The sequence below is a fragment of the Amblyomma americanum genome, chromosome 3 (genome assembly GCF_052857255.1).
Source record: "Amblyomma americanum isolate KBUSLIRL-KWMA chromosome 3, ASM5285725v1, whole genome shotgun sequence".
In the NCBI taxonomy this organism is placed as follows: Eukaryota; Metazoa; Arthropoda; class Arachnida; order Ixodida; family Ixodidae; genus Amblyomma; species Amblyomma americanum.
In genome coordinates this window covers 146547493-146573362 of record NC_135499.1, presented here as the reverse complement: position 1 = coordinate 146573362, position 25870 = coordinate 146547493, and the positions used below count along the sequence as shown (strand labels likewise).

The window sequence follows — 25870 nt, the reverse complement described above, 5'->3', positions numbered from 1 at the left end:
AACCACCGCCAATTTTTTTTTTCAGCACCCGCTGTTTACTGAAGCCTTTTCATGCTGGTACCTCCCTGAAGCACTGAACTCGGAGGGCTGCACTTCGTTGTTCTATAACTGCACAAAAGCGAAAGAGCAGGCAGGGCCAATATGAGGCAATGTGAGCCAAGCACGCGTGCAAATCTGGCAGCAGAAAACACGTAAACAGTGGTGCCTCGTTAATATGAGCACTTTGGTTCCCGAGCAAAACTCTCCATAAAGCGAAGAGTCCATGATAGCGATTAAAAAAAACAGAAATAAAACAATTTGTACTTAAGTTCCGCTTTCGTGCATGGTAGTAGACAATGAATTGGAGATAAGATGAAACATTGGTAATTGGAAATGTATTATTGTGGTCACCATTATCTTTTAAATAGCGCAGCGCAGTTTGAAGCCCCTTGTGGAGCATTACATGCGTGATGGCATTTGATGGCGAGATGGAATATTTTCCACTACGACTCTTCGCATCCTATGAACGCTAGTACATATCCGTACGTAATAACTGGCAGGTGTTGACAGCGGCTTCACATTCTTCACATCAGTTATTGAAATACAGCAAACCGTAACGAACGACAACCGGGCCCCTTGGCACTGTAAAACATGAAAGCACACACACAAAAAAAGGGCCGTCACTGAGGCATTTGGACTTTCGCATTGCCTTTCGCTGGTGTTCTGCTTTCAAAATACAGAAAAGGAAACATCTGGTTGGGGCAGTCGAGATTTGGTGGTCATCGCTGTCCATTTTAACGAGACAGAAATGCATGGGCCCCAATGGACTCCGTGCATTATAGCCCTGTACATTGTCCGGACAGCGAGTTTGGTCCCCAGAAAAGCAGTCATTAATTGGAGTCGTCCATAATAACGGGGGTCGTATTAACGGGCCACGACTGTATGAAGACCCCTCGATCAATAGCGCGAAAAGCAGCTACGCTGTAAGTAGGACCGATTTTTTTTTTCAGCGATATGCACAATGTATTTTAAAATGATAAAGAAAAAAAAAGGGCTAAACTACAAATGGAGGTGCCGGGGTTCGAACCCGGGGCCTCTCACATGCGAAGCGAGCGCTCTACCACTGAGCTACACCCCCAGCCGTTCATTGCCCAACATAGTGTTGACCACACGCGTTTATGTACAGGCACGGCCGGTCTCGAGGGAGCGCGCCGCCTTCGCATCTCCAGCCCGGCCGTGGTACAGGGAAGAGCTGTAACTAAATAATCTCTGCACAGAGCTGCACCCGCTAGCATGGACCACCACATGCATCGATATTTTTTTTTTCTAATTTGTTGCAGTTATTCCGTCGCGTACATTACAATATCTGGCGCAGCCCGTCCGTGCCTGTTCAAGGTCTGCCCGCCTTTGTTTGACTGTGCGATATTGATTCAAGATCACGGCTACCATTTTAAGCGCGCAAGGGGCTTGCAGCCGGACGGAGTTAGCATGGGTAGCGCTTGGTGCAATGGTGCCGGTAAGACGGCTGGCCAGGAACTGTGTTTTTCCCTCTCGCTCCCAAACTACAGTCCCGAACTAATTCTCAAATTAAGTCATGTCACGAATAACAAGGGGTGAAAGAGGCTTAAAATCAGTTAACTGAAAACACCACTCCGAAATAAGTATTAAGATATCTCCTAATTTTCGTTCAGTGTCTTGAGCTTTGTGTACTTAAAACCTACGTTTTCTAGAAGGTGTATTTTCGCATAAAAATCGAGTTTAACCCAACTTTCAAGCAGTTAATATTGGATGCCAGAATTTGATAAAACGTGGTTTCAACCAAAAACGAAAGGCCCTAATTAAACATTACAATAAGAAGAAAATTGTACATAGTTATGAACGACCATTTCAGAAAATCTGTCCCAACCAAGCATCGAGGGCTGGTTGTTTTTTAGATTGTATGGTATGCTGTTCTCAAACGATGCGATCTCAATTTATTTAGAGTTAGCGAGTTTTACTAACTACTTTACATATGAACGCAGAATTTTCTCAAGAAGAAGAAGCGATCTGGAGCTGTGGTCAAGACGTTTGTCGAAGCCCGCCGCGGTCTCTTGTGACCAGTGACCCCTCGCATTCACGAGTGACAATATATCTATGTGCTACCACTATAAACTTTGCACCCAAGCAAAATACGCTTAACTCTCATTTTCTAGTTCGAAGATTACAACCCAACCTGCGCATTTATTTTACATGGCAGCTATAAACAGAACTCTCGTGCGACGCGAATATTGGAGCCTTCAGCGCTATTAATCGGTCCTCGACGGCCTGAAAAGGGCCGCCAGCCAACACTTAGCAGCCGGGGAACACGCGACATGCCCCCTTGATGCGAGTCTGCCTCGCTCTGCGTCCCATTAGAGCCCGGCATTTTGCTGAAAAGAGCTCATCGGGGCGTCGCATCATGTTTCGGGGCAGGGATACAGGGTCCGCCCGTCATCACCCACTCCTTTACTATACATGCATGCAGCACCTCTAAAACTTCGTGTAGTTCCTTTTCCTATGCCCTGAGGGAGGCAGCGATAAGGGTTTTGAAAAAGAGAAGTTTAGAGAAACTTTGGCGTTCGGCTGCTGAGCTTCAAGTCACGGGACAGAATCCTGACCGCGGCGGCCGAATTGCGATGGAAGCGATAAACAATAGACGCCCATGCGCTTAGCGATGTCAGCGCACGTTAAAGAATACTAGCTGGCCGAAATTAATCCAGAGCCCTCCTTACTTCATGGTCCGTGTGCTACTTCGGGGCACACCACATCTTCACGGAACCACACTGCACTGCTCTCAAGCCCGCACCGCACCGGGCCACAACACACACACACACACACACACACACACACACACACACACACACACACACACACACACACACACACACACACACACACACACACACACACACACACACACACACACACACACACACACACACACACACACACACACACACACACACACACACACACACACACACACACACACACACACACACACACACACACACACACACACACACACACACACACACACACACACACACACACACACACACACACACACACACAGTTTGCGACAACACACTACTCATACGGCATAACCCCCCCCCCCCCCCCCATAGCTGTCAGAGTATAAGAAAAAAAGAGAAAAACCTCCTTCCGCTGCAGCGCGTGCTCACCGGCGTGGAATCCCATCTCGGCTCCTCTCTCGACCAGCTGGTCGTAGATGCCGGACACCCGCTGCGTCGGCCTGCCCGCCCAGCGCTCTTCCTTGGGATAGGTGAAGCTGTTGTTCATGCCGTACGTCTCCCTGGCCTTGGCGAACAGGTACGACCTGTGGGGAAGCGAAGCTGTTGCATCCCCTCTCCGCGGGTTTCTTTCTTTTTTTGTTCAGGCCATTTTGGGCAACAAAACAGATATTTTTTCCATTCGCGCGTCGGCGATGAAAGTCAGTGCATCCGCTTCTGCGCAGCGTGCAGGTAATGGTCGTTTTCGGGACCGTTACACTTGTTGTAATGTCAGTAGATAGTTCTGGTCTTATTCGTATGTTCGCAATAATTCGCTTTTACAGTTAAAGGGGCACTGAAAGGGGTTCTAATAAAGTTGTGGTACGCCTGTGATGTTAAAGAATTCTGCTTCACGAACACCCTCCACCAAGAATTTTTTAAATACACTTTGTAGAAGCTGAGTTATCTGCAGTCTGAATTTAAATTTCAATGTCTTCGCGCCTTTCCCTCTTCTCGTCACTTTCTGCACGGCGAAAAGTCGGCGCTCCTCCGCCGGGCCGAAAAGGTGGGGAGGAGGGGGGGGGGGAACTTGCTGACCCACCAGAGCTATTCGGCTTATTGGCCGTGGCCGTGGTAGCTGCCTGAAGTCTGAAACAATCTAACCAATAGCCATCTCTGAACCGATATACGCAGGAGCGTGCGACGGAGGAGGGTGCGAATATGAAAAAGTCGCCGGGAAGGGCTCGCCAACTTTCGTGCGTGGTTGTGGGTTCTCTGCTGCGTGTAGAAGCGTAATATTTGGCTCACGTGTTCATGACAATAAAATGTAGTGACTGAGCGAGTTTTGGGCTCTCCTCAGAATGTGTTTCAGAGCCGCTTTTATGTGTTCTGTGGTTTATTCTAACGCGCGTACCACTCTACCTAGTGCTTGTGTCTTACAGGAAAATATCGCGTCAAAACAAATAGCATCCCTTGCACAAACAACTTTGCTCGCGGTTATACATTTAATTAGCTTAAACTTGTCATTTAGAGACCTTGTCCTTGCAAACGTTTCTTTACACGCTCCATAATTACGGACTTTCTATTGAATCTTTCGTAAAGGTGTGGAAATGGAGAGGCAGATACAGTGCCCTAAGTCCAACGACATTTTCTTTTCTTTGGAGGTTTTGTTAGGTAGTCAATTATATCCGAAAAAAAGAGGCTGGAATGACTTGCACTTTCGTTCATGAACACCTAGCAATCAGGGGTTGCAGTCAGTACGGCGAATTTCGGTAATGTTGATTACTTACATGAAACAATAGCACACTCAGAACTTCGCTGTAAACAATTTCAGTTTCCCAAGTAATTTACTCTCAGCCCATTATCAACATTGATATTAAAGAACTGTACATTTTCCTCCCCCATGACACTGTTTACGGATCACTGCATGAGTTGTCATATACGAATCTGGTTTCTGTACATCGCCCTCAAGCATTTTGTAATGCATAGTTTGTTGCTTTGTTCTTTCTTCTTAACCTTTGAAGTTTAGAAAAAAAGTTTGGCACAGAAATCAAATATACATAACAAGGACAAAAACTGAGTTCGTACTATGATTTAACTGCTACTGAAAAAAAAAAGATACGCGAATCATTAAATTTCCCAGCTGCCAGCTTACGGGTTGGACTGCTGGCTCCAATGCTTGTGCAGCCATCATCACCGAGCTGTGTGATCCTTGCAGGTCTAAACACAGGTAAGTCGGGCCGCGCTACAGGTGTGTCGCGTCGAAAGCTGACTACCATTTCGGGAAGAGTCTACGTACCTTGTTGTCCATTTCCCAAATCGACCCGGATCGGTTTCAGTGAGGTCGTAAGGCGGCGCGCCAGACGTCATCCACTCTGCCAGGTATCGGCCGGCTCCTCCGGAGTGGATGATCCCGTAGCTGGACGCAACACGCCGACAGAATGCAGTGTGTTTGCGGTTCTAGACTGAGAGATTTGTACATGCACAGAAACTTGCGCAGCAACATGTAGGAGTAGTTGCCAACAGTTTGAAAATTAAAAAAAGAAAGTAAATTAAGAAATAAAGGTATACAGTTCGTTGAACAGTACCTCTTTCTGGGCTAGTTGGTGTAACATTGTGTAACAAAAGTAAAAACAGCGCTAATTTTTACACAAACCACACAGAAAGACCAGACAGGACGGGCGCCCGTCATGTCTGATCTTTCTGTGTGGTTTGCGTAAAAATTAGCGTTGTTTTTACTATTGTTACACAAAGGTATACAGTCGTGAGAACTTTGATAGGAAACAAACCTTCTGCCAAAAATTGCGAATTTTCTGGTTATTCTTCCCCTGAATTCGAGAATAACTTCTAGATATCGTGCGGCAAGAAGAAAACTATAGTTAGAACACAGAGAAGACTGCGCTTATCAAGCAGAATTATTGTGCAATCAATAGATGAATGCTGAAACCTTTTTCCCTTTCATATTTCTCATGACTGCCCTTACAGCCTATCACCGAGAATGCATTACGCCTCATTGCACTGCTGTTTTCGGATACACGTCACAGTGCCTCAGATATAATCCAGGGTTTGAGGGAACGCCGTCTGGTCAGGCCTTAGCATGGCTGAACAAGTCGTGGGTCACTGATAATTTTTCAAAAACAAAACAGTTGACATTTCGGAACCCCCACGGGTTCTTTGTTCACAACGGAGAACCGGTCGAGTAAGAAGCACCTTAAGTAGCTTTGACAAGTCGACGTAATGATTTTGCGTAAGCCGAGTGAAGATTCCTCTTTAGTCCTGTTGATAGTGTTCGGCGTTATTTGTATGATCAGCTATTCCAGGTGCAGCCGTGCGGAGAGGCTTCTTTCGGTAGCAGCGATTTCTACGTCATCCCAAGCGATTTCATGCTCTTCTTTTTGCGCGTGTTCTGCCACGGCGTTTGACGCGGTCCGCAACCCACTAAAAATGTAACGTCGTCATCTCAACCAAAACGCGCGGCCATTCCGCACATCCCAGGCATAAGCGAAGCCTTGGCACGTGTCTTCAAGAAGCACAATGTGCATATTGCCCACATGCCTACCAGCAAATTGCGCGGGGCTCTTGTTAGTGTGAAACATGCTTTGCCCCGTTCAAAGTTTCCGGGTATCGTATATAAGATTCCTTGTGATGATTACGACTCCGTCTACATTGGTGAGACGGGAAATTTGCCAAGGCAGCTATAAGAGCACCGCAATGCTGTCTCCAGGAACCGGACCGCGTCAAACGCTGTGGCAGAACACGCGCAAAAAGAAGGGCATGAAGTCGCTTGGGATGGCGTAGAAATCTTTGCTACCGAAAGAAGCCTCTCAGCACGGCTGCACCGCGAATCACTGATCATACAGTTAACGCCGAACACTATCAACAGGACTAAGGGGAACCTTCACCTGGATTACGCAAATACGTCGATTTTTCAAAGCTACTTAAGCTGCTTCTTAATCGACCGGTTCTTCATGTGAACAAAGAACCTCTAGGGGTTCCGAAACGTCAAGCAACTTTTTTTTTTCACAATTGGCCAGTGACCCAAGACTTATTCAACCAGTGCCTCAGATAACCACCAACTCGAGCGGAGATACTACTCCCAGGACTCCTCACGAGAAGCACGGCAGTGAATTGATTTCTCGAGAAGCTTTAGCTGGCACTGCTGTATTTGCGATGCATATTCCCAGAATTTAACTTTCATTACTAGTGAAAAGTTTCCTTCTATGATGAGCACCAAAATCAAAGCAGGCCTCTTCACAAGCAGCTACTCCACTCTGTATGAAAAGAAAAGGTAGTTTTGTTTTACTGTCTTAAGTAAAATTGTTTGCCTTCAAATACAAACTTGGTCACTTGCAGCACAATGCGTTACAGAGGAGAAACATAAAAAATTATCGTGTGCGCTTGTAAGTGGATGGTGTTCTTATAAAGAGAGGAAAATTATATGCATATACAGGAACACTATGAGTGAGTATATGCGCGCGTCATACATCACAGCGCCGTCAGGTTCGGACTTTTTATGGTGACTCTTAATGCCCACGTTCATATCGTAGCAGTAGCAGATCTGTAAGGCCGCTAAAGACGACATAGTACAATTTTATATTGTCCCGAGGCATTGACTAGTCCCACATCGTTCGTTACGCGTGCCTAAAAAAATGTGGTAGGGTTTTAACGTAGCTAAACCGAGTAGACGTGTGAAAGCATGTGTTTAGGCTGGTTGGCTCATGGTTTTGTTTTGCTTGGTCGTCGGCACGTCAGGCGACGATATTGAACTCAGGTTAAGCGTTTATATGATCTGTTAGAGCCGCAGATGGAAGTTGAGGAAGACGACGATGTTTAATCAACAGCCCGGGAGCGTGCTGCAGTTTAACACGAGGCGTGATCGGCTGCAGCAATAGCATAGTGCCCTCGTGCTGATCTGTTCGCACGCCACGGGTTCAAATCACAGTCGCAGCATCATTCATTCATTCATTCATTCATTCATTCATTCAAGGTAAAGGCTTCAGCGATGAATCGGCTTTTGTAGCTTTGGTCGTGAAGTAGAGCTTTCGCTCCTAAAATAGAGAGAGTGGGGAGCCAATTTCCCCTTGGAAAACACTTGCACAAATGTCTGCCGTTGCGGTTTAGCTGTGAATACACACGAGATTTAAGATCGCAGTGACTAAGCAGTTTCCCTATTTGTTTACACGTAGTGCAGCGAGTGAAAGGATAAACAGGGAGTACGGGATGCTCACGCAAATCCCGCGGCCACCCAGTAGTTGCGGAATCCGGGCATGGGTCCGATGCAGGGAAGGCCGTCCGCGGAGTACGTGATGGGTCCGGACACAGTGGTGCGGATCTCGGCCGTCTTCAGTGCCGGCACCAAGTTCATGGCGTGCTCGATGTGCTCAGAGAGCCGGTCCAGGTCCGGGTTGAACAGCTCCTTACCGAAGCCTGAAGGAGTCAACACGATCCATGTTCCTGTTGGTTACTAACACGACCCGCCTGGATAAGGCAGCTTTGTCAGGTTTGCGCGAGATTGCACTTCTCGAAGTGTCCTTCGGAACAAGAAATCAAAACTGGCGCTTTTCATCATCGATTCGGGAAAAATAAAGAAACGTGTTTATAATACCTGAAAGACCGCCTATTCGAACTGTTGTGTGCGCAGCAGGCTACATGTGTGTAATTTAAAGATAACAGTTCCTTTTACAAAAAAATATAATCAATTTTGTTTTGTATCTAGTGCCCTCATGACTATACTCGTTGACTGAGCCGGTATGGGGACCAGGACAAATTTGTAATCAATTTTGTTTTGTATCTAGTGCCCTCATGACTATACTCGTTGACTGAGCCGGTATGGGGGCCAGGACAAATTTGTCAGCACTTGATCGCGTAATGCGTGTGGGACAACAATGTCCAAAGCTGTTCCTCGTAGTCGCGTAAGAGCGCTAGTCAATCAGCCTGCTGAATATTCATTAACGTCAAGTGGAGCGCAGTTAATTTAATAGATATTCAACTCTAAGAGGCAAGTACTCCACATTTCCATTAGATCTCCCCAGTCAGTCGCTTGTCTCCTGCTACGAAACCGGAGAGAGGTAAATTTGTTTCGACGCCATGTGGACGTCGGGCGTTTGTTGCTTACTGCATTCTGGTTAAAGCAATATTTAACTAAACTGAAACAAAGAAAACAAGTATGTAATCATACATGGCTAATGTGACCTGTGCTTCGTGGCCCGTATGTGAAAAAGAAAGGAAGTACGCAAATTTTACTGCGCGTGCGTGTCACAACAGGGGCTTGTCTTACGGAACAAACGCACAGCCGTGACAAAGTGGACTTGCAGTGGTCACACAATCCTTACCGGGAGGAACACGGTCGGTGACCCAGTCGTCGCAAATCTTCATTTTGTCTTGGTGCTCGTACGGTCCAATGAGCAGGCCGTCGCGCTCCTGCCGCATGTAGAACCCTCCTTCCAGGTGCCTTAGAACCGGTATTTCCTTCTGAGGAAGGGGGAGGGAATCACGAGAGAACGAGCATGAGTGGTTTGATGCTAGGGTGACGCCAGCACGCGGCGTCACGTGAGCGATGCTTTGCGTGTACCTTGAGATTCTTCACTTCCCGCTATGGAGTTAGTGATGAAATACTGGTGGTGGATGGGAACTAACGGAAGTTCGACGCCTGCCAGAGCGTTCACCTCGTGGGCCCCAGAAGCCTGCGAGTGAAAGAAAAAAGAGTGTTCCGATAACAGTGGAGTTTATTTCGGGGCACAAACTTTTACGCCAAGAAAGGTGAACATGCGGGTGACACAAGAAACACGATGTCTTTGCCACGCCTGCGCCTACAGCGGGTACGCGGCAGCGAGCTCCAAAAACATCTATACTTAAGTGTGTTCAGGTCCCTGCAGTATGAACGGGAGCAACCATTTTGCACAAGAGGACGAATTTTTTGGTTATTTCTCTGCTAAAGTTGAAAATGACTTTTGGATATTACACGCCATGTTGAAAAGCAGTAGAAGACCTAAAAAAGTGCTTGTCACAAATGCATGAGGAGTAATCATTAAATGAATGCTCAAACTTTATCATCTTTCATATGAGGGATCTGAACCGGGATGAGTTTTTCTCCTGTTTGGATATCTGCACCAAACCCCGGCCAATCCCTTCCGTGGGTATGTGCATCGCTTCATAGACGACGACGACAACAACAACAACAACAACAACAACAACAACAACAACAACAACAACAACAACAACAACAACAACAACAACAACAACAACAACAACAACAACAACAACAACAACAACAACAACAACAACAACAACAACAACAACAACAACAACAACGACAACAACCTTCATCTTCTCTTAGCTCCGTTGCTTGCCTCTTTACAAGCTTCTTTTCATAATATCATCGGCGCGCAGTGTCTTTCTGCCTTTTCTTCTGATCGAACTTCCTTGCATATGAACAAAAACCAACAGCAGCTTTATAAAACGAGTATGTTTGAAAGAGCTAACAGCTAGGGCACGGCACAACGAACAGGAATCACACCTGGAAAGCTGAACACAAGGCGGGCTCCGCATATCCGCGGGGCAAGCGAATATGCTCGTAGCCGCCCGTTGCTGGAAAGGTCCTTATTAATCATCGACCTGCGTGGCCCTCTAAGGCGCTTAAATGTCTCGGATGGAGAGCCGTAAGTGTGAGTGGAGTGAGTTTCTCGCCTGGAAAGGAAGTACCGCGCAGGGTAGTTGTGAGTCTGACGTACCCATTCTCCTAACTACATCAATGCATTGCAGTGAAGCCACAACAATAGCATTTAAATAGTCAAGCAGTCGCCTTCGCGAAAGTGACGGTGCCTTAATAATGCTTTATAACGTCCGTTCGAAAGCTTGGAACTGAAGAACAGTTACAGATTAAAAAAAAGCGTAGCACTGTTCATAGCAGCGGACGGCTGCCCCCTGTGCACGGTATGAATGCGTTAAAGAAAAGTAAACGCTAGAAAATTACTGATAAAAATTGATGCAAGACAGTGTGGAGAAATTTAAATTGCTGGGCGTAGCGCCAAGTCCGTCATAAATTAAAGGAAAATAATGTATGATTTGGCAGTCATCGTATGCGACCAAAAACTTTGATCTAGACGTTTAGAGTGGCTTCCCGTGCAAGGCAACATACGCAATATCAGGGACAGTAGTTAGCTCATTAATTAACGAACGGAAGGAAAGTTTTGCCCGCAAACCAAAAGTTTTCTACTGACAGGCTTGAGAAGATAATCTAATCGAACAGCGTTTTTAACGGACGGGCCCTGAACAGCATATTTAGCCCGGCACATGTCCAATGTTCTCGGGCAAAAATTTTGAAAATTAGAAAATTGTAGGACACTGTTATGGAAATATTGAAGGTAATGGTCCCCTCTTCTAACATGTAGAAAAATCTTTCTTTTAAAGTGTTTCCATCGATCTCATCGAACAGGTAAGACTGCCATAGAAAACCATTGGGGAACGCTTTTGACAATAGTGAAAACGTTAGTAGAAAATCATATATACAAGACAGCCGTCGGGTGATCTGCGAATATAGTGATTGTCATAGTGAAATAATTGCATTACATGAAAAAAATGCGTTCATAAACGGTTTCCTGCTCAAAATTGCTTTTGTCCAGAATTGTTGGGTATGCTATAGCACTCGGAGTGTATGTTTCGTGACTAAACATTACAATACTTGATTGCCCTGGTCCACGTACGGCTTTAATACCGTTGGTTCAGCCCTAACAATACCAAGCGTGTTAGACATTGCAAAAATATTATCAAAAGACAGACGGCTCTAATAAATACGTGTTCAATCCATAACTAACCATATCTGCACAAAAATCTTGCCAATTGTTAAACCTACAGAGAAATAAGGCACACCACATATGCACTTGTGTGGTGTCAAATTTCTTCCACCGCAGTCCTTTGCCACCAGTCATCTGATACGGCGCTACTATATTTCAATTAGGTCCTTTTTTTTGTTTAGGAAAGCATTCCATAAATGAACGGCGGACCAGATCCCGAGGACGACAGCTCACCGGCAGCGTTGACGACGTGCTTAGCGTAGACGGGCCCCCGGCTCGTCTCCACGAGCCACTGGCGTCCGTTCCCGTGGTCCCTGCGCAGTCCCAGAACGGCCGTGTTTTGAAAAATGCGCGCTCCGTGCCGCCTTGCCTCGGACGCCATGGACATGGTTAGCGAGTACGGGTCGATATGGCCGTCCGCCGGGTTGTACAGTCCACCTAGAACCTAGGGTAAGGAGAGAGGGCTACGATTATACGATCAGGGCGCATTGTTGCCCCTTGTGTTCCAGGTTTAAATGGCAACATAATGGCATCGTTAGTAGCAGCCTGGCTGTGCTCATACAGTCTTCTTTTCTTTTTGGCTACCGACACTGCATACCCACGAGCGCATTAGGAACACGGTGTGGACTGTGTGGAGTGAATGTGTGCGTAATGGTGACTGCTGGAGTGGAATATGTGCTATCCTAAGTGACTGTGCGCATAGCGGGGTAGATCCGACAGGTTGTAGGACATTATTAACATAGAAGTGACGCTACGGTGGAGCAATTGCCGGCAGAATAAGCAAGGCTAATCCCACCTGTAGCATTCAACACCTCAACTCAACTCAACTCTTAGGAACACAGCAGCAACATTGTCAAAACTTCGCTCACGTAAGTGTAGTTGCCTAGCTCGTTTACTGCTTACTGCGTTTAACGAACGAGTGAAACCAGCAAAGAAATCAGACAGAGTGAGTTGTACAGCTAGGACAGTGTGGCGGGTGTCTAGAGGGAGAGGACACGAGGAACCCGGAAGTGCGTGTCGTAGTCGCGGCGCCGCTTAGGCGTGCTGTTTCCATAACGCCAACCGACATCGTGCCGCCTGTTCAACGATGGAGAGACAAGACCAAACATCAGCTCCCGACTAGCGTACAAGAAAGAAGACCCCTTATTTGGTTACGGCAGGGATACATGATACTCAGACAGCACAATACCACGTGACACGTGCGGCATGCAGGACGTATGAAGGGCTTCCAGCACGGTGGGCAGGACACCGCTGGCGAGTGATCTACTTCTGGTGCACTTTTCTGCACAAGCAGTACCCCCATTTGCTTTAGTGTGTATTCCTCCGTATGCCCAGTGGTCCCTCTGTCTACTTCTTTTGTCTGCGTTCGTTCACTGGTTTAACGGGCTCAGAGGTATATGCGACCGATATGTGCCGACTTGCTCAGCTTGCTTTCTTTATTATGAACTACCTGCCACTCCGTTGGACAACAAGATTAGCCGGCACTTACGCGAAGGTCCCTCAATTCAGAGCAGGTCCAAACCACATTACGGCGAGAGCTATCTTTCTCTGAACGCTACTGGCATTGCACATGCCCGCACATACTGTGTTGGCATAAACTACATCGGATTCACAGTTTTGACTTCTGTTAAAATCGAGAGGCCCCAGAGAAGCCGTTTGCTGAGCGCGCGCACCTTGTCCAGGTTGAGGAAGGGCACGTGCTTCTTGATCTCGTCGACGGTGATGAGCTCTGGGGCGCCGGTTGCCAGCCCTGCCGCTGCATCTGGTAGCGGAACTCGTCCATCCTAGTGGGAACCGACGCCAGGCGGATGCTGCCCGGTCGGTGGAAGCCCAGGTCCTGGCACCGGCGACAGAGATGGAACACTCGTGAGGCCCCACGTGGCCAAAGCTGCGATGAACTGCCCACGAGTTCGACCTTCCACCTGGCAGATCAACTAAGTGGCCGCACTGCTTGCCAGGGCAAACCGAATCAGGACGCTCCATTTTGTTTTTATTTGCATCCTCTCGTGAGGAAATTGTGACTTTCGCGATAACTAATTTCACAACTATGTACGGGTGCTTTCTTTATGTTTTTTACCTGTCTTCGTAATCGTCTCTCTATCAGTAGAACAAGCTAAACGTTTAGCTCAGTTTCCACTAGAGCTTTCAGGGAATGCAGAGTAGTGATGTTTTTGTACATGTCCATCATTCTTGAAGAAATATTTTTTAATATTGGAGTATTGTGAGACACTGTACTAGAAATATTGAAGGAAATGGTCCATTCTTTCGATTCGTAGCAAAATATTCGTTTTAAATTTTTTTCATTGCTCGCATGGAGCAGTGAAGACTGCCATAGAAAACCAAAGAGGAACGTTTTTGATGAGAAAACACGTTAATGGTAAATAAATGCAAGCCTGTCGGGGGGGGGGGGGGGGGGGAGAGATCTCTGAACATGTCGATTGTTGTATTGAAATCTTGAAATATATGAAAAAACTGCATTCATAAACTCTTTCCTGTTCAAAAATGCTTTTGTACAGAATTGCTGTGTATGGATACATCACACCAATTTCATACCTTATCTATCTTCTTCTATCTGTACTTTGCATATCTTGCAGATTATACTTTGTCTCTTCCGTCATATACGTTATTTTTATCTTATATTTCATTTCTCAGCCGCCAACACGTAGTCACCTTCTTTGAAACCTACGTAACAATATTTTGTAGCGGGAGCTACACTAGGCTACCAGTCGAGCATTTCGCGGTACAGGCGAGACGCCAGTTGTGCGCATGCGCTACCATGTTACATGCGGGAGGCCAGTTGTGCGCATGCGCCGTTACCATGGCAACCGGGGAGGAGGAGTGGGTGCGCCGCGAGCTTCGTCGTTTCCCTCCCTCCTTTATACTTTCCTTTATGGCGCGGTTCGCGTGTCCACGAGATATGTGCGACGTTTACTGTGCTTTGCGCGCTCGCGGCGCCATCTGGCATGACGTCACACCGTGCGGCTCGCCGCCGCCGTTTGGTATGACGTCACACCGCGTTCATCACCCGAACTGCTCGTCATCGCATGCGCAGCATTGTGTATAAAAAGCGGAGATTAATCGCCGGCTGTATCGCAACGCTTGATATGGATGCACAGAAGGAGAGTCCAGCCGCTGCTGAACGGTGGTATAGACAAGAGAACATTAACTCTTCCGATCCTGAGGTTGTCGCCTGGCAGTTGGCTACTCAACAAGGAGAAAATGAGCGTCAGAAGGCGAAGAGAGCAGTGGAGACTCCCGAACAAAGAGAGGAACGCCTTGCCAAACGGAGACGCCAGACTGCCGAGCGTAATAGACGCCGCATAGCCGCCGAGATGGAGCCTATGGAAGGCGTCATTCAACGGCAACCAACCGAAGAGGATGTGAAGGCCCGTCGTGTGACTGATCACACCATTCGAGTTTCCGAAAGTGAAATTGCGACCCGGACGTTTCAAGCGGACACGTCTCTCATTGCTAAACATACAGTGCCAACAAGAAGCTCAGCCAGGGAAACGTACCTTCCGCTACACGTATATCCTGGCATAGCGGAGCAAAGCCACTGCCAATTTTTTTTCAAGGTTTGTTTAATACACCCTTCATGCAATTACGGCCAAAAAACTTGCACTTTTGACTATTGCATACATATCCCAGCAGGACCTCTCTCCAGAGCTGTTTGTGCCGAGTTCAGTATTTGCACGCAGGAAGCGGCTCCGAGTTTAGCTTTCGGCTAACACTTCCTGGTCAGAATTTTCATTTCTTTGTATAGTGTTCCTGGAGGACGACTTAACAGCGAGCACATTGAGTAAGGCTCTTCGCACGTGTTTTTTCTTGTTCACCTACTCTTCCAGTATCGAGCTGCAGCGCAGCGAAGAGGTTGATGCTGTCGTAGTGGATCTTTTTCATGTTGATTCCAGGGTGGTACAGGGCCGCAAGTCCAGCCTGCACAAAAAGGATTCAACAGAACTTTTCATTCATTCATTCATTCATTCATTCATTCATTCATTCATTCATTCATTCATTCATTCATTCATTCATTCATTCATTCCGCATATAGAAAGATTTTTCAGAGTGACAGCTTGATAAATCAGTCACTCAATGGACCAATCATTAATAATCAATCAATCAACCAATCAATCACTAAATTGATCGATCCATCCATCGAAGAACAACATACCGCGTGCCAGGTGGAACCAGCCGTGAGCTCTGTCTTTTCGAGTAGCGCGACGCTCTTGTTTCCCATCCTGGCCAAGTGGTAGGCGACACTGGTGCCCACGGCGCCGCCTCCGATCACAGCCACCTCCACGGCAGAGGGCAGCCCGGCGCCCTCTTGCTCGTCGACCTCGCATGCTGCCGCTTCCGTGCTGCGAGAGACATGTTACAACATGCTGTTTATTGTGTATGCTTTGTTAAATCACGATGTTAACTACCAAAGAGCCCGTTTTGACTTAGTGGCGTAGCTAGCGAAGGAGTAGCTCGGTTTCAGCACGGCGTGCTGAAACCGAGCGATGCAGTGATGCAGTGACGCAGTGATGCAGTGATGCAGCGACGCAGTGATGCAGTGAAGCAGTGAATGCAGTGATGCAGTGATGATGTGATTCAGTGATGCAGTGAGCCCGTCTCTTTCTAGCACCTTTTGTTTTCAGAGTTAGACGCTATTTGAGGCTGCACTCCTCATTGCATGTTTACTTCTGACATCTTCACGTAGTCAGATATGAGTCAAGAATAGCATCGCCCGACCACAATTATGCTTGACCAGCACTGCTTTGGGTTAATACGAACAACAGTAGAACCTCTTTGATATGTTCTTTAACAAAGCTCTGAAAAAAACGTATTATCCAGGAAAACGTATGATCAAAACCACATTTATTGAGAAGTTCACTTCACAAATACATTGATTACCGCATTTTACGAACAGCTTTTTTCTGTAGTGCTCGTTGCATTCAGCCAAAGTTTGCGTTGTCCTTAAAACAGAAGGAACATCGCAACAAGTCCGGTCCGAAGACGGCAATTTAACCAGTAGCCGCGATCAAGTCCTTGTTGAAGTTCCAATGCCAGAGTGGTGCACTTTGTTTTTGGATGCTCAGCCCCTTGCATTAATTCACTGCGGAAAAGCTGCCGCCGTAGCTGACAGGGACAGCGTTCCACCTTCAACTTGCGAGACGGATGCTGGAACCACTAGGTACGAAATGTATCTCGTGTACTAACAACATCGGTACACAAGCTATCTTCAGGCGGCGAAAAGCAGTGGACAGTTTTCGATGGCCAGTGCCATCCTACAGTAGCAATACGCAGAATGGCTCCTCATTCGAGTGTTGAATGAATGATCGCAAGAATAGCGATCAGCCGCTGAATACTTTGCGCTCAATACGAAAGAAGAAACTGGAATATGAAACTAATAATGTACGAACAAATAAGTGCTTATCAGGAATTTTCGCTGTCTGCACTGAATATGCATCAAATGGTGGTATTTTTCGCAGTCAGTCTCACTCTGTACTCAGTTCGTCGAAGGGCGCAACTGATTCGATAATGCAGTTATTTTGTTCTATGCTTGCCATATTTAAGGCTGTTGCTACATTTTGATGAAGCAACACGCTAAAATGATAACAGTACGCCATATGCATGATCTGCAGCACCTCGTTCAGAGGTTGTATAACTTTGCATCTAAATAACCTCTGTCCGCTGACTGTGGCCGTGGCCGTATATTGGTAGTTATAATGAGAATAATGGTTGATAACGGAAGAATGTAAACGTAGAGGGCAGCCTTCCACGCTGGCAGCAAATCTTGTCAGCAGCGCGAAAGAAATGAAAAAGGAAACTGACAATCGAGAATCACGATTAAGAACGAAATATATGCGCCAGTGAAACGGAGCAAAATAAAAGGAAAATAATACCAACAACAGACCGCGTTAAATGCATATTGTTGATTAAACAACCCCGGTAAGCTTTCTTGAAGAGGACAAAGAGGGTCAATGCAAGAAAAGACTCTCTCAGGCCCCAGCGCGAACTTACAAATGGCATTGGTACCAAACTGGGCCAGTTGGCAAAACTTGTTTCACTGTAGATGACAATTGACCACTGTACTTTAACAAAGCGAAGAATGGGGCTGGTTGGTGCATGGCTTTGCGGCGAAAACCAGCGATTATAGGAGGCAGATGAGAGTGGGGACACTGTGCCACTGCAGAATCTTTTTGTTTCCTGCGGTTTCAATGTTGTCTTCACCCTGCATCGTATCTGTTTTTATCTATGCGTGGGAGTGCTTCGTTTTTGTTTCTACGTCTGCGCATAGTCTTTCGTACAGACGTGCTTGGTTTGATGCAAAGTCGGTTGGAAGAAAGCGGTGAGTCTAAATGCCTTCGTCCTCCAGCTTGTGTCTAGAATGTCACAGATGACCTGCATAACGAGTCAAGATTTCGGGGGCAAGGATGGGAAAACTTCTCTTAGGTATGTGTGGCACCGGATAGGTCCGAGTCTTTCTGGTCGGCTAATGTAATTGCTGAGCAGTCTTCTGTGAGAGCAGTTTTTCGAATGTGCCTTATGCAACAGCCAAGGGCCAGTTAAGACGTATAGTGGTCAGCGGATTGATATCGCTCGTAACAGTCACTTACATTCTCGACCTCTTTTCATTACGTACGCCTAGCTGCAATGCAGACTTGACGAAAAAAAAAAACAGACAGCACTGGCACAAAAAACTCTCCTCATTGCAAACGCAGTATATTACGCGGCGTACAGCAGTGAAGCACGATCGCTTCAACCCTGAGAATGCGATTTATGCACGCCACATTTTGCATACTTATCAGAAAAGGAGTGGAACGCCTTACTTTTCATCGGAAACAACTGGCTCGCTTGCTTCGTGATAATTCGTGCGTCGGGACAGCGTTTCAGGGTGGCATTGTCAGCTGATTTTCAAGTCATTCGCAGCACTTGCGTGGTTCACTGGCGACAATTGCAGTGTGGTGCTATCAGTGGTCAGGGCCCGCGGGAGAATGCTGAACTATTCTGTCACGCTGAAATGACCTGTAGCAGAATTTGTATTCGCTGACGAGAGCGACCCGGGGATGGGAGGGAATGCTGAGATATGTTCCTGACATTGGACAGTAGGAAGGAGGAAACCATAAGGTCATACAGGGAGCTGACCACATTTTTGGAACGCGCAGGGCGACTTCAGCCTACAATCCCTACCTTCCAGCTTCACTACTTTCAATGCATCACTGCGCAAAGTAAACTGCCGTTGCTTTACTAGAGAACGCAGTATTGTTCTAGTCTTCCTCAGATTACTTTTTAAGCCTGCCGTTGTAGTCTACCTGTTCAGGTCTTTCATCTTAACTCTCCTAGTTGCGAGCAAGTTGCGACGCATGTAGTTATGACCGGCATACAAGATGCCATTCAAAGAACGTTCACTGCGACTGACACTCGGACGTGAATGCACTTTCGCACCGTCGTAACACTTAAGCCCAATCTGACAGCGACGGGGAATAAGTCGCGCCTGCAGTCAATAGTTGTAAGAATTTTGTTGTAGGCACCATGGCGACAACGACAATGACAACCACGATTAGTGCGTGCTCGTGTCTTGTGTCCTACGCGGATTCACTGCATTCACTTTGTCACTGGACATGCCTTGAAGCCCAATTTTTGGCCGGTTCCTCCATGTTGTACTGCGGAACGAGGCAACAACAATATCCCCCGCACCCGTGCCACGCGTTCATCACCACTAGGCAGAGCATGCGCTTTGTTCAGCCACACCAGACGAAGCGAGTCAATCATGGACGCAGAAAACAAGCTGATCTATTCGCCTCTGGTGCACGACCAAGGCTACACCGAGGCTGGAAACTTCAACACCGCAGTTACCGCTGCTGTGATCTCAATAAGAATATCAGGCGCGCGCGCGTGCGTGTGTGTGTGTTGGGGGGGGGGGGTGCATCACGCGTCCGCGAACTCACAAAGCATACCGACAAGACTGCTGCTCCTGGACCTGGTTCTGGTCTTTCTGCACGTCACCTTTCTGCACTGGTGGCACGTCAACGAACCCCATGTCAGAATTCTTGGCTTTCGTTTTCGAGCGATCCATGCGCCGAGACCCAGCCATACTGCTCTTCTGGGGTCAACCATCTGCCGGGCTCGACAAGCGCTCTGAACTAGTGCGCGGGCACCTGTGCACTGGTTCAGTGTACTGAACTAGAATACGCGGGCCTCTGTCACGCATCTTCGACATGGACTGCCGACCCAGAGTTCGCAAGTCGCTGTCCCAGCACCATAATGTGCTCATTGAAGACGAACGTCTTGCCATGGCCGATGTTCTTGGAGAGCAAGGTGCAGCAAGTGCGCCCTTCTGCGAATCTGTCCACAGAATAAGAATCATGGCCAGCTGGCGTTCCAATACGCGAGCTTCCAAAACCACCAAGTGTGCGAACTCGGCGGATTGGCTCTCGTCCGTTGTTTGTCGTGTACCGCACGGCCTTACACCGAACTTATACGTGATGAGCGCTCGACCTCTTCACACGCGATACGGGAGCAGGTCTCTACATCAGACGGCGGTTACGCAAGTCGGAAGAACCGCTCACCCTGACAGCAAGCTTTCCGCTACATGGCTTCCTTCCAGTGAGGTTTATAGGGCAGACGGTACGGGTCAGTCGCAATATGATGATTACGTCAACGTTGTTCTCCTGCCAGCCAGCGTAGCTGAATTAAAAAGAGGGTATACAAGAGCACAGAGGACGTCGTGTGAAAAGAAAAAAATACATAAACGAGATAAGCTGAATGACTTTGACGACATTCGGTAGAACTAAAGCTGTTTCTTAAAGATGCGAGGAAAGAAGCCACCTAGAAGCCACCTCCGGTGGCTGTATATGCGACGGCTACCATGCATGGCGGATGTGTGAAAGGATTGCAATAAATCCTCGAGGCGGTTGGTCTGGGCACAAACCAGCCATCCAGACAATGCCCCACTCAAGTCAGTCAGGTGCTTCCGTTCTCCGTTGGCCCTGTGCTCAGTTGCGGAGAACCTACGCGAGCCTTGCGCATAAAACATGTTATAATGGTAACTTCAAGTGTATCTCACCGTTAACCACGTCGTTATTCCTTTTTAAACCCTTGTCGCGGTCAGCTCTTGCTGAGCTATCCCCTCTTCCTAAGAGTTAGTGTGAACACAAAACACTCTATAGACTCCCCGCTTTGCTACCATTCTTCAACCATTCTCGGCAGCAACACAACTACAGCGCTGAGATCTGCTCTCCTTCCACCAAAACAATGCGAAGTGGGCGTCGTGGAATTTATTTATTTTTTGTCTAAGTGTTAGTAATAGCTGACATCTTCTGCAGCTGGCTATACAAAAGACACGGAGAAGTAAATGAGATACTTTTTTTTCTGGTGCTGGTTCACGCTAGTCGTCACAAAGAGTATCCACAAATGCATGACAGTGAGGTCCACGACATCTTTGGTTTCACGCCAAATGCAGCGTGATGATCGGACCGCGGATCTTAGGTGTGTCTGCAGCTGAATGACGACTTGGCTGTCAAAATTGTCACTCGGTGACGGTTTCAAGTGAAAGGTGTGATAACCCACGAGTGCAGTGAAGTTTTTCGGCTTCACCCGAAGCATGTACCGCCCGCCAAGGACAAAAAAAATGGCGTGCTGCTGCAGTCGCGTTTCATTCCGGGTTCGAACCCGACCGCGGCGGCTGCGTTTTTATGGAGGAAAAACGCTAAGGCGCCCGTGTGCTGTGCGATGTCAGTGCACGTTAAAGATCCCCAGGTGGTCGAAATTATTCCGGAGCCCTCCACTACGGACCTATTTGTTCCTCTCTTCTTTCACTCCCTCCTTTATCCCTTCCCTTACGGCGCGGTTCAGGTGTCCAACGATATATGAGACAGATACTGCGCCATTTCCATTCCACCAAAAACCAATTATTATTATTATTCCTTGAGCACTGTACAACTTCGGTGACTCGTCGGATCTGCTCAGACATTCGAGAAGTTTTTGACTTCTGAAACGTTTTTCATCGCTCCTGCCTTGCGTGCACGAGCTGTTGTCAAATGAAAGGAACCTACCATAACAACGGCGTAGTCTACATTTTTTCCCCATAGACTCTGGAAACATGTCGAGCCAGCTGCAGAGATGACGTGTTGAAAAGTACGTAGATTCATGCATGGTGTACCCCTGGGAAATTAAAAATGACGTCTCGAAAGTTTGCTGAAAATGTCTCATTATGCACATTAAATTATTTAAAGTTAGACACGCGACTGTGGCCGAAAATCTCACGGCATCCCACAGGAAAGCTTTCCTAGCCTCTGCGCTGGGCCCCGAAGGCTGATTCGATTACAAAATGAACACATCTAAATATTCGGTACTTATAATTTCCTGAGGTCCTAAAAATTTATCATTCAAAAGTTTCCCCAATTTCGTTAGTTTCTTCCAAGACGCGAAGTTAGCGGAGGCGTACTAGATGGCACCGGCGCCAGAAAGTTATAGTTGCACGTAGACCAGCTCCTGGAGTCCTCCCTGAAGACGGCCTTAAGTACGCGGCTGTGCTAGCGTTCCGTGGAAGTAAGTCGGCGGTTTCGGGCTGAACACTTGTCCTGCGCAATCCGGACCACGACGCAAAGCCTCATAACGGGTTTATTCTGAACTCAAGAGGGCAACAAATAACTGATGAATCTCGTCAAAGCTGCCAGTGCGCTGGACTGCAGGAGCTATTCGCACTCGCAATGCTTATCGAGTGTGCGACAACTGATTACCTTCTGAGTGCAGCCACACGCACCGACACCCCAAAGAAGGAGAGCGATGCCCCTGAAAGCCAAGCGAAGCGTCGAAGCAGCCCAGTAGATGCAAGGGCAGCACTTATCGGCCGCTGCCCTTAGCTACGTACCCGTGACGTAAGTCGTTACAACCACCGATAACAGCGCGTCGAAAAACGCAGCTCAACGCAAAGAAAAAGAAAAAGTAGGAAAGGAAAATGGGCGAGCAGTAATCGGTATCTGTTATGGCTAAAAAAAAAAACAGTTCCTGCTTCGCGTTACGATGGAACGGCGCCTCTTTCTTATCGGGCCGCAAGACTAGTGCAAAACAACAGTGAGAGGCCCGTACTCTGTATCACAAGTTATGAACACAACATACGTACGGAATTCCTCATTTTAGATGCGCTCTCGCCTTTTAAGCTACCTTGCAAAGCAGTGCGCACTTAAAGAAAATAGCTTTCGACCGCTTCAAAATTGTCTTTTCGTCAATATCGCCGCTCATCCTTCTCTGAAATGGTCACTGGTGGACAGGAGCAGTGCTCTGCTGACGAGCGGAGATGGGTGGCGAGATAGGTCAATCAATCAATCAATCAATCAATCAATCAATCAATCAATCAATCAATCAATCAATCAATCAACCAACCAATCAATCAAATAATCAATCAATCAATCGATCAGTCAATCAATCAATCAATCAATCAGCTGGCGCAGGTCGAACGAGCGTTCTTGCGCGCACAAGTATCGGGAGTGTACTACCATTCTCAGTGTCCAGCCGCCGCAGTGGCACAGTGGTTATGGTGCTCGGCTGCTGGTCCGAAAGACGCGGGTTCGATCCCGGCCGCGGCGATAGCATTTCGATGGAGGCGAAAGAGCACCAGGTGGTCGAAATTATCCGGAGCCCTCTACTATGACGTCCCTCATAGCCTGAGTCGCATCGAGACGTTAAATCCCATACACAAACCAAATCATTCTCAGTATCATCTCCAACACGCTATATACGTCGTCGGGGACTCGGAGCTCGCCTCACGGAGCAGTTCGATGCGGGTGGTCCGGACCTTGCAGTTCCGTAAAGGTGTTCGTAAAGGCGCCAGTGACAAGGCTACGGTTCCCTGCGGTGCTTAGGCATGCTTTGTCGTGGGCGTCGCGGGCCATTCAACAGTCCTGATACATGAACCCCAACACAGGTACGGCCGATGCGATGCGTTGGCCATATTTTTTTGCCCGACTGTACGCATCCATCGGATGCATCAGACACCTCGCAAGGGTGATGACGAGATAAACACGAGAAATTTCGAGTCAACTTCTAGCCTCCCCCCGCCCCCCACCCCCAGAAAAAAAAAAAAAACTCACCCGGTGGAATAGCTGCAACTGCTATAATTTCTTCGCTTCGTTCAGAACGCGAATATTTTTAATGTCTTTCGCCATCATTACTGCCTTCATCCTTCATGTTTTTCTCTTCGTCCGTACACTGTGATTTCCATGCGATGTAAGGAACTTCAGGTGGTCGAATCTAATCCGGAGCCCTCCTCTGTGCCACGCCTCATTGTTCACAGCGTTGCCACAGCACGTGAAAATCCACCATCAGCGAAAGGAGAACCGTTGAGATAAGTGCTATGTCCACTGAGCAGAGTAAAGACGCCAGACTCCTCCTCAGCACGCCGTTTCTCCTTGCCATTGCGAACCTGGGGCCGCATTTCTATAAGTTGTCTTTTTTCCGTTGTCCATATCGAGTCTATTGGGTGCTCTGTCAGTGGTCACACAGATATACGCGCGGCTTTCAAGCGTCTGTGGCAAGCGATCAGGCCATTCTCGTGGTTGGCGACCGGACCACACCATTGGCTGTACATCGCAGCCAATGGCAGCCAGTGGTCAGGCCTGGTCGCCTGCTGTTGACAGAGCGCTGCGATACACCTCACCATTGGCTGCCTATAGCATTTAATTTCAGCCAAGGGTAAGGTTCGTACACCAACCACTTAATGACCTGGTCGCTTGCCACAGACGCTTGAAAGCCGCGGGTATATCTGGGTGACCACTGACAGAGCACCCAATGGACGCGAAATGGACAACGCAAAATGGACGGCCCCTGGTATCACATATAACAGGAGTGTTTCACGACATTGTTGTCGAGCGCTAGAAGAAAGCTTTAAGAGCATGCGCAATCGTTAGGCAGGCTCCACTGAGATGACAATCGTTTCTTCTTCTGTCTCTTCTGAGTAGCACTGCGGAAAATTGCGTCCAAGAAGTGCCTGGGCACTTAAGGCGTCACCGCTATCTGTGAATACACTTTCGCTCTCTTAGGCATTACCATTTACATGCTGCGCCTATTCGCTTTGTGTTGGGAAAAGAGGGCCTTCCATTCATTAACAATGTATGGTGTTACAAAGCCTGCGTAACTCTCCCGCCTTGCATAGCTGATTGGTGATTAGACTTTAGTATAGCGTACTGAAATAAAATACAGTGTCATCGCCGATTAGATTGTACACTGGACAGCACAACAGATGGCGTCGAAGCCTAGCTCTCTGCTGCCGGGTGGCTTCGGCAGTATAACCACCGGATGAATAACACCAGCACTGAATTCGAACACATCCCGTCAAAGCAAATCGAACATGTTTAACATGGCTCCCCTACGCACAAGTTTCGAATGTTAACATTCACGCGACTCGACGAGGATATGCAAACTGATTCCGAAAATCCCAGCGCACTTTTACTTTCTTTTTTTAATGGGCCCAGCAATAAAACGCCCATCTGAAGCGAGATACGAACGCCTGTGCCTGTCGCTGGTCGAGCTGTTTTGTCTTTCTTTCTTTCTTTTTGCAAGAAGTATAAACACACAAAAACACATATCGCAAACATAAGTGGGTACGCCTGAACAGGACACATCTAAGTCCAGTATGGTCACTGAGTATGGCGCATCTGTGCTGCCCTAGAGGTGCTGCACGTGCGGGCAGTGACCGACTCCCCGACTCGGCCAACGCACGTTTTGTACAAGGTATACAAAAATCGCATCAGCGGAAACAGGGCCAGTGAGCGTTAGCCCTCGTGCGGAGGCGTGTCTGGCCCTCCGAACAGCGCCGTGCGCACTGCAGGGGCACACGAGTATTTAGAGGGTAAGCGCGCGCCTTTCGCTGGTAAATTGCAGGTCGGGGATGCCCACCTCAGGTGTCTGGCCAGGCAGCGGCGGCGGCCGTCGGCGCGTCTCACGCAATGCCAGAGCCGGGTTGCACGTTGCCGCGGCAGCAGCAGCAGCTCGGCTGGGAGCCTGCCCAAGGTCGCCATAGCTCTCTCTCTCCCTCTGCCAACGAGAGGAGCCGCGTCGTCGACTTTCGAAAGCCTAGCACCACGCTCCGCGCACACAAAACGACAGCAGGACGTGAAAGGAGCACTGCATTTGCGCAAACGGACGGGCGTTATGTGGCCATCAAACAAATCAACTTCGCATTTTTGTACAGAGCAGCCGTGCGAAAACGCAGATGCGAACCTGCGCACTTGCCGCACAAAGTTTTTCTCGGCGATTCCGCCGCGTCTCGCCTTGGGGTGCTGATATCACGACCTTGTTGGGAAGAGGGTGGGGTAGCTGAGAGTTCGGGGGGGGTTAAGAAATGGGGCACGTGCTGGAGATGCC

At 47.9% G+C, this 25870-nt stretch overlaps 1 protein-coding gene and 1 non-coding gene across 2 annotated transcripts in view; both read right to left on the bottom strand.

Moving 5' to 3' along the window:
- Positions 1-25768, bottom strand: part of LOC144125112 (dimethylglycine dehydrogenase, mitochondrial-like) — a 37100-nt gene extending 11332 nt beyond the window's left edge. The window contains 13 exon segments of the mRNA XM_077658207.1: positions 3183-3337; positions 5029-5148; positions 7958-8156; positions 9062-9200; positions 9301-9318; positions 9320-9403; positions 9405-9412; positions 11756-11966; positions 13195-13250; positions 13253-13358; positions 15359-15457; positions 15693-15879; positions 25403-25768. Of these exon segments, the coding sequence (XP_077514333.1) occupies positions 3183-3337; positions 5029-5148; positions 7958-8156; positions 9062-9200; positions 9301-9318; positions 9320-9403; positions 9405-9412; positions 11756-11966; positions 13195-13250; positions 13253-13358; positions 15359-15457; positions 15693-15879; positions 25403-25524 (1504 nt within the window). The 5' untranslated portion in view covers positions 25525-25768.
- TRNAA-CGC (transfer RNA alanine (anticodon CGC)) lies at positions 1046-1117 on the bottom strand. Its single transcript has one exon. It is a non-coding gene; the product is annotated as a tRNA-Ala (tRNA).
- Positions 25769-25870: the final 102 nt, after the last annotated feature.